The sequence below is a fragment of the Moschus berezovskii genome, chromosome 12 (genome assembly GCF_049115385.1).
Source record: "Moschus berezovskii isolate FMDL1 chromosome 12, NW_MosBer_1.0, whole genome shotgun sequence".
Lineage (NCBI taxonomy): Eukaryota > Metazoa > Chordata > Mammalia > Artiodactyla > Moschidae > Moschus > Moschus berezovskii.
Window position 1 is genome coordinate 14,613,750 of NC_142471.1, and position 9,383 is coordinate 14,623,132.

The 9,383-nt window shown below is 40.2% G+C and overlaps 1 protein-coding gene across 1 annotated transcript; it reads right to left on the reverse strand.

Annotated features, from left to right (window-relative positions):
* Nucleotides 1-7,576: 7,576 nt before the first annotated feature.
* On the reverse strand, nt 7,577-8,752 carry LOC129555822 (heterogeneous nuclear ribonucleoprotein H-like). The gene has a single exon (XM_088841895.1). The coding sequence runs from the start codon at nt 8,732-8,734 to the stop codon at nt 7,676-7,678; it is 1,059 nt and encodes a 352-aa protein (XP_088698021.1). The 5' UTR covers nt 8,735-8,752; the 3' UTR covers nt 7,577-7,675.
* Between the last annotated feature and the right edge of the window lie 631 nt (nt 8,753-9,383).

The following is a 9,383-nucleotide window of genomic DNA, read 5'->3' on the forward strand; positions in this document are numbered from 1 at the left end:
CATACAGAAGAAATTAACACACCACTGTAAATCAACTATACTTCAATAAAATCTAAAAAAATACATTGGGGGCAAAACAAAACCAACCATAAGCCTTGGGAAAAGGTTAGCAAAACATATACTTGACAGAAGATTATCATCTAGAATGTGTATAGAACTCCTATAAGTCATTAAAAAACAGTATATGTCCCATGTTCTCCTCTTGACCTTTGAGCTATTGTCAAACATTTTACTTCTTCATTGTTCTAAAACACACACTTCATTACAATTTAAAAAGTCAATTATCTTTTATTGATTAAATAAGAAAAAAACTATTATTTTTTCACAAACATATTATCATTTTTGATGACCTTCATTCCTTTGCTCAGAGGTCTGATATCATGTGCTATCATTTTCTTCCAACCCAAAGGACTTCTTTTCACTCTTCTTACAGTTGGGTCTGCTAATAAAAAAAAAATTCTTTCACCTTTGTATGACCCAACAAATCTTTGTTTTACCTTTTTTTCTGAAATATATATTCATTGGATATAGAATTCTAGGTTATTTTTTTTTCCTTTGAGTACTTTAACAATGATGCTCCAGTTTCTAGTCACTTTACTGTTTCCAAATGAAATCTGCTGTCATTCTTACCTTTGTTCCTCTGTAGATAAAACATTTTTACTCTGGATGCTTAAGATTCTAAGATTTTTACAATGTACCTTCTTATAGTTTCCTTCATGTTTCTTGGATTTGGTGTTTGCTGAGAATCTTGGATGTGAGAGTTCATAATTTTAATCAAATTTGAAAAAATTTTCAAATTTGATTAAACATTTCTGTGTATGTATACACACACACACACACACACACACACACACACACACATCCTTTCCTTTTATTATCCAGAGACTCCTATTACACATTTAGTAGGTTGCTTGAAATCACCACATACCTCACTAATGATGGTTTATTTCTTTTTGCTATCTTTAAATGAGCCTGTTCTTTGTTTCATTTTGGATAGTTGCTATTGCTATGTCTTCAAGTTCATTTTTCTTTTCGTCCATAATATTCAGCCTGCTATTAATTTATCAACTGCTGTTTCATCTCCTGCATTATAATTTTCACCTCTAGAATTTCAATCAGGATATTTTTCTATGTATTACATATTTACAATGTTTCATTTTCCTCTAGTTTATTGAACAAATACAGTTATAAAAGCTTTTTTCCCCCCAGGTGCTTGTTTGCTAACTGAAGCATTTATGTGTGGGTCAGTTTCAATACTTAATTTTTCTTCTTCCTGAGAGTTTTTAATTAGATGACATTGTGAATTGTACCTTGACAGGAGTTAGACAGTTTTGTATTCCTGTTGGAAACAGTTTGATCATTTTAGGCCTTGCTTTTAAACTTTTAGGTATGAACATAACAACATTTATTGTAGGAATAATTATCCCCATTGCTGAGATAAGAGCCTTCTGACTACCCACTTTCTTCTGAATTATAAGATTCTCCAGTCTGACTGGTGGGAAGAGAAGTTAGGAATACAATGCAACATGCTGCTGCTGCTGCTGCTAAGTCACTGCAGTCGTGTCTGACTCTGTGTGACCTCATAGACGGAAGCCCACCAGGCTCCCCCGTCCCTGGGATTCTCCAGGCAAGAACACTGGAGTGGGTTGCCATTTCCTTCTCCAATGTGTGAAAGTGAAAAGTGAAGTCGCTCAGTCATGTCTGACCCTTAGCGACCCCATGGACTGCAGCCTACCAGGCTCCTCCATCCATGGGATTTTCTAGGCAAGAGTACTGGAGTGGCTTAATGCAACATGAAACAATGCTAAATGATCAGAGCTTTCTTAACAAAGACTGCTGGTACCTGGGTGAACGGATGCTGAATGACAAACAAGCCTTAGGAGTTAAGACTTACAGTGTTATTTATACAAGTGACTTGGGGACCTTCACACTTTACCCTCTGCCAAGAGCATTTCTCTATGTTAAAAGGCAAAAAAGTTTCTCTCCCTCTTTCCGGAGGAGGGGTGGGAGCAGATGGGTCAGCTCTCTTGTATAGACCCTATGTACACACAGGAGATTTCTGCCCTAATGCACTGCCCTTTGGGAAATTGATGCATGGGAGACTGACAACAAATGTTCCTTGAGTAATTAAATACTTTTCTCTGATCTAGAAACTTCATGTTTCCTGTCAAAAATTAATAAATATAGATATAAAAACTTAATAATAGGCACTATTCCCATTACTGTGTGAATTCTGAGTACATTTAATCCTTTTGCATGGTTCATTTCCCAGCCTTGGGTATTTTCATCACAAATATACACTGATTAGTATTCTGCTGTATCCTTTTGCAAGTCTCCAGAGTTCTCTGTTTATAGCTCTCTCCTCTGGTATTCTGTTCTGTAAATTCTAGCTATTTGGGATTCCTCAGCTTAGGGAGCAGAGAAGGCAAGGGCACCCCACTCCAGTACTCTTGCCTGGAAAATCCCATGGACGGAGGAGCCTGGTGGGCTGCAGTCCGTGGGGTCGCAAAGAGTCGGACACGACTGAGCGACTTCACTTTCACTTTTCACTTTCATGCATTGGAGAAGGAAATGGCAACCCACTCCAGTGTTCTTGCCTGGAGAACCCCAGGGACGGGGGAGCCTGGTGGGCTGCCGTCTATGGGTTCACACAGAGTCGGACACAACTGACGGGACTTAGCAGCAACAGCAGCAGCAGGTTAGGGAGCACACAAAGCTTTGCCTGAGTTAGTCCCTACTGTGCCATGACACGAAAATAAGCATCAGAAGGTTCTTCTAATTTTTCTTGTATCTCAGCAATCACAATTCTTTGTTGCCTAGTGTTCAATGTTATATATTTTGTCTAGTGTTTTAATTGTTAAGGTTTAGAAGAGGGATAAATCTAGTACTCTATCTCTGATGGGAGTAGAAGTGATATTGAAACATTTTCAGCAGAGAAAATTGTAAAGAGAACCAACTGCACATATCAGGAGAATAACTAAAGACATTTTCAGATAATCACACAGTGATATACACTATAGCCAGCATGTTAATAAAAAAGTCACACATGCAATATTGAGCATCAGAGACATACATACAACTGCCTCCTCATTATCCCCACTTAACAAAAGTGAAAAGTTGTAGAATAATATGTAGATTCTCATAGAAGACAAATATTTTATAAAGAGGCAAATCAATACTATATATTAATCTTGAATACCTACACATGGAGAATGAGTATAAAGTTGTCTGTTAGAATGATAAGCATCTAACTGAAAAACGTTGATCAGTTACCTTTTGGAAATAGCATATATTTACAGTTTTATTTCCTAAGATATTTGGTCAGTACATAGATATATGATTGTAGATAAAGCATCAGCCCTCTTCAAAATCCAGCTCTGTAGTGTTTCTCTAAAATTATTATAGGAAGCTAAGATTTTAATCTGTTTTTTCAACAATGATTTTGAAATTCATATATTATCCTATATAAATCCCTTTTGGCTTAATGTAGCTAAAGTATATTCAAGTCTCTGAAATTAAAGCTTGACTCATATAAAATATCATTCAGAAAATGAAGACCTTTAGTATGAAGGATGTATAGATTTAAATAGGTAGAGAAGGGGTAAGATATTTTAGGTACAGAGAACAGTCGAAACCAAGAAACTAGAATCTTCTCTCTTACATTTAAACATTCTCAATTCACCCACATCTTAGAGGATAGACCCACTTTCCCCTCTATACACTAACACCTGACTTTTGGCAATTAACTTCCATTCCACTAAAATTATTGGAGAATTTTAATATTCCACTTACTTGACCTCTAATTATGTTCATTAATCCCACGTATAACGTTCCCTGGTGGTACAGTGATTAAGAATCTGCTGGGGGACATGGGTTCTATTCCTGGACTGAGAAGATCCCACATCCTGCACCACAACTAGTTCGTGCTCTAGAGCCCTCAAGCCACAGCTACTGAGCTCTCATCTACTGAAGCCTGCATGCCCTAGAGTCTGTGCTCCACAACAGGAGAAGCCACCACAATGAGAAGCCTATGCACTGCAACTGGAGAGTAGCCCCTGCTGGCTGCAATTAGAGACAGCCCTTACACAGCAATGAGCACTCAGCACAGCCAATAAGCAAAATAAAAAAAGAAAATCATATTGTATAATACAACCTAAATATAAACAGCTGAAAAAAATTCTTAACAACAATAAAAAGTGTGACTGAATATACACATATACATATACACCCATAAGCAAAATCAAAACAGTCTAACAAAAATAAAGTATAATAGATTGACCTGGCGAACAAAGGAAACTACAAATTTTATCTACCAGAACAACTAAAGCACAACTAGCTAAAACTAACTAAACTTAACTAACTAAACTAACTAACTAAAGCACAAACTGGAAAACAAAACTAAAGCAAGGTGCCAAGTGAGGAATAAAGCAATGAAAATAAAACTAACAAATATGTTGAGAGGAAAGAGAGAGAGAAAAGAAAGAAGGAATAGATATGCAAAGTTAAATAGAGGTAGATAAAGAAGATTTATATCTATTAAGATTAGCTGCAAGGGGATAAGAACAGTAGGAAAAACAAAGGAATAAATGTATAAAAAATAATAGGTTTAAAAATTTTTTTAAATTTAAAAAAGGGAAAAAAAATAAAAGGAACATTGAGCAGAACTGCAAAAGCACAACACAGAGTCAGAAGTTTATAACAATAAAAAATGTGATTGCTAAAATCGACAACTACAACACAGCGGGGGAAAAAGGAAAAAAAAGAGAAAAGAGAAAAAATCCAAAAGAATCTGCAGAACAAGTCAAAACATAAGAATAATAAATGTTTTTCTTGAGTCACTGCTGTCAGAGTCCTTTCCCTCGCTGGGAGTCACAGTCCACCTCACCTCCCTAGGATGCCCTCCAACACCATGCTGATTTCTGGATCTGCTGTGGGGCAGCTCAGATTCTAATCTGGTCCTATTTCAGTGTGTTCTGGCCTCCAATGTCTACAGCTAGCTATCAGAACTAGTGTGTGTTCTTTTGTCGGAGCTCTCAGTGACCTTTTATATATTCCATAGACACACAGTCTGCCTAGTTGATCGTGTGTGGATTTAATCTGCAGCTTGTTCAGCTGGTGGGAAGGGTTTGGGTCTTCTTCCTTAGCCACACTGCCCCTGGGTTTCAAATGTGGTTTTATTTCCACCTCCACATGTGGGTTGTCCACTGGGTTTGCTCCTGAGGCTGTCCTGGAGGACTTGGTTTTGTCCCTCTGAGGTGTGGAGGTGATGCACCTGCTTGGGTTGCAGGGGTTCTGGCAGCACCAGGTACTCAGGGGAGTTGGAGGGTAGGGCAGCAGGAAATACAGTACTCTAGAAGGGTATGACAACCGGTATTGGCCAATACTCTCCAATATTCTTGCCTGGAGATCTCTCTCTCTGACAGAGAAGGCTGACAGGCCACAGTCTACAGGGTTGCAAAGAGTCAGACACAACCAAAGCGACCCTGTGCGCATAGACACAAGATTTTTTGTTGCCTGTGGCAGCTCTGCCCCAGTGAGAGTTGAGCGTGAAGGTGGCACAGCTGCTTGGCTTGCAGGGACCCTGGTGGTGCCTAGTGTGGAGGGACATGGACTACCTCCACTGCAGGAATTATGGCCCTATCAGAGTCTTTTTTCAAGCCTCTTGTAGCTGGCAATCTGAAGGCCTCTTTGGCCAGTCTTTCCCCGTAGCTTTGCCCGTTCAGGCACTTAGAGGGCTCCCTTGCCTGGGGTCCTTCTCTCTTGTTTGGTGTGTCAGGCACATAGAGGGCTCCCCTGGCTGGGGTCCTCCTCTGTATATGTGCACATCAGGCACTTAAAAGGGCACCCTGCCTGGGGTCCTGCTCTGTAGTTCAGTGCATCAGGCATTTGATGGGCAAGCCTCTTTATTGTTTGGCTGCTGATGCTGGCGTGTGGGGAAGAGAGAGGCCACGGTAATGGCTCCACCCGCTACGCGTGACTCAGCAGTATCGCCTTGCTTCCATGGCTGCCTGGCTTTCCTCCCCTGGCATTTCCCACCACAAATTCCTCCCTCATGTCCCCTCGATCTGTCTCTTCAGTCAGCAGCAGCCCTTGCCCTGGGATTGCTCCACAATCCCTAAACTCCAGCTCCCAGCCGCTCCACCTTCCAGGGGACCAGTGTTTTTGTCAGGTGTATTTATGGCTGCAGCAAGGACTGTTTAGTTCTCATTCCATTTAGGCTACCACAGATCAGCTGTTTCACTCTCAGCCTTAAATGGTTCTCCTCTGACTCAGATAATTGCCCAGATGTGGGGATCAGACCCCTGCTTCAGTTCCCCCACCCACTGAGGGAGGTCCAGTCCTGCTAGCACTCCTGTTTTTCCCCCTAGTTCTTTCGTTCTACTGAGTTTTGCATGATTCTATGTATTCTTTTCCACTGGTCAGGTACTCTTAGTCTGCTCTCAGCTGGTGTTTTCTGCATGCACTTTTGTGTCTGAATGTGTATTCATGATGTATCCATGGAAAGAGATGTACTCCATGTCCAACGACAGTGTCACCGTCTTGTCTCTTTATAATTTTAATATTTTTAAAGCTATCGTATTTTTCTTATTTCTTTGTTTACCTTTCCTACTATTCTTTTCCACTTGCAGTTAATCTTTAATGTATATAAATCTTCATCTACCACTATTTAACCTTGCATATCTATTTTTTTTCTAAAAGAAAGATTTATTCGACAAGTTTCACTTAGCACAATACACCTAAGAGGAAAATCACAATACAATGAAAAATTTAAATCAAGGCCTCAGAATTTCATACAAACACCAAGACCAAAATCCTAAAGTATTGGTATTGCGTGTCAAATTTCCCCCATTAACTTAAAAGAAAAAAAGCTTAACCTTACGTGCCAGAGGTTATTAAATGAAACTAGAATTAACAAACATGCCAAATGTTTCACTTTTAATTGTAGACACAGCTCCTATATTGAGTTTTAGAAAAAAGCATGTCTTTCAACATGCATCCAGACAGTGTTCAATGTAATGTGATGTAAGAGCAACATTTAACATAATTCAACTGCTTTAACCTGAAACTGCAATACTTTGGCCACCTCATGCGACGAGTTGACTCACTGGAAAAGACTTTGATGCTGGGAAGGGTTGGGGGCGGGAGGAGAAGGGGACGACAGAGAATGAGATGGCTGGATGGCATCACCGACTGGATGGACATGAGTCTGAGTGAACTCCAGGAGTTGGTGATGGACAGAGAGGCCTGGCGTGCTGTGATTCATGGGGTCGCGGAGAGTCGGACACGACTGAGCTACAACTGAACCTAATTACACTTACTGCTTAAGTACATCCTACAATAGAACTAACTTGAGAAAAGCTTAAAATTATTTAACAGTAATAGTTTACTCAACCTAGTTGTTACATCCTAGATGAATGTGTGTTCAAAAATACTGAAACTTAAGTCTTTAAAACAATCCTGATTTCCACTTAGAGTAAGCATAAATCACAAGCTTGTATAGCAAAACTGTTAAAACTTATATTTTTCTTTTAAAAAATGTCAGTGATCAGGATCAATTACATTCCCCATCCATCACTCATACTGGACATGCTAGACATCCCTCCCATTCCGTTCACTCCCACAGATGTTCAGCTTCCACTACTGTAGTAGCTGCTGTTCACTGCTCCTTGGCTGCCTATGCAATGTTTGATTGAAAATCACTGGAGTTTTCCTGTAAAACTTGGTCATATCCACTCATGCTGCTCTGGACCCCATAGCCGCCTCCATAACCACCACTCAGCTGCTGGCTGGCTGGGCCGTTGTAACTGAACTGGTTTGACAAGCCCATGCCTCCCATCATTTGGCTACCATAAGCACCACCGCTTGCTCCTGCTGTAGAATTCAAGAAGAGTTCTACATATCTGTGTTGCATATTTGCTTTGTCTTTTGACATAGCTGCCACAGCATCTTCGTGAGTTGCAAACTCGACATTTGCTTCACCAGTTACTCTGCCATCAGGACCAATTTCAATATGTACTCTCACAGGGTTGAGTGGTGAAAAAAAATTATAAATGTCATTCTCAGTAGCTCTGTAAGGTAATCCCCGCATGTGTACACAGTGTCCTGTTGTGCTCTGGAAAGTAGAGCCACCATCCCCGTATCTGTGATCTGACATTCCTGAAAAACAGTAATTGAGGTCTCTTCCAAATCTATCTGACCCAAATCCATAGCCATCATTATAGCCATTATAATCATCATAGCCTCCATAACCTCCACCATAAGCACCACACCTCATCCTTTCAAAGCCAGCTCCTCTTCCAGTGCTGTTATACCCTCTGCCAGCCCCAGGTCTGTCATAGGGACCTGGTCGCTGCATGGCCATAAGTTTTCGTGGTGGATCATAGTGAGTTCTAACTTGAGCTCGATTGCTCTTAAAGATTTCAATATACCTGTGCCCTATTCTTTCCTTGTGTTTCTTTAGAGCCTTTTCAGCTATTTCCTGTGAAGCAAACTGCACAAAGGCCTCCCCCGTACTCCTCCCCTGGAAGTCCACCGGCAATGTTATCCCATTTGGCACGATTTCCAACCCTGAGAAGAACTGAACAATTTCTTCCTTGCTACATCCAAAGGGGAGTCCTCTAAGCCGTACAAAGCCATCATTGGCTGTATCAGGACTATTTGGACCAGTATGCTTCAACACCCAATCCATTTCAACGTTGTTTGACTTGAATACTTCAACATATCTGTGTCCCATAGTTTCTCTGTTTTTTTTTTCAGGGCCAATTTGACTTCATCTTCTGATTCAAGTTCAACAAAAGCCTCGCCACTTGGTCTGCCTTCTCTGGTTTAGATGAAACAAATACCTTGAGCCCCATTTTGAATTTTGCAGTCAGGAAAAAAAAAAAAAAAAACGCTGCACTTCGTCTGCAGAGCAAGACCAAGGCAAGCCCTGGACCTTCACCACGAACCCCTCACCGCCTTTGGTGCCCAACATCATTGTCTCCTACTGGGTGCTGGCGTCAAATCAGGCTGCAAGATGGGGGACGGCAGGCAGACCTGCACACACAACTTTGGCACGGCTGAGACAAAATCTTTTTTTTTTTTTCTTTCTTTCCTTTCCTGTCAACATATTTGTTACTTTTGTTTTCATTGCTTTATTCCCCACTTGGCACCTTGCTTTAGTTTTGTTTTCCAGTTTGTGCTTTAGTTAGTTTTGTTCTTAAATGGTAAATATAATTTTTTATTTCCTTTGTTTGCTGGGTTAATCTACTGTATTTTATTTTTGTTGGATTATTTTTACTTTGCTCATGGGTGTATATTCCATTATTTTAAGTATTATTTGCCTGATTTTGTAACTGATATTGGTCTGGGGTTCATCTTTGGTTTCTCATTTTTGGATATTT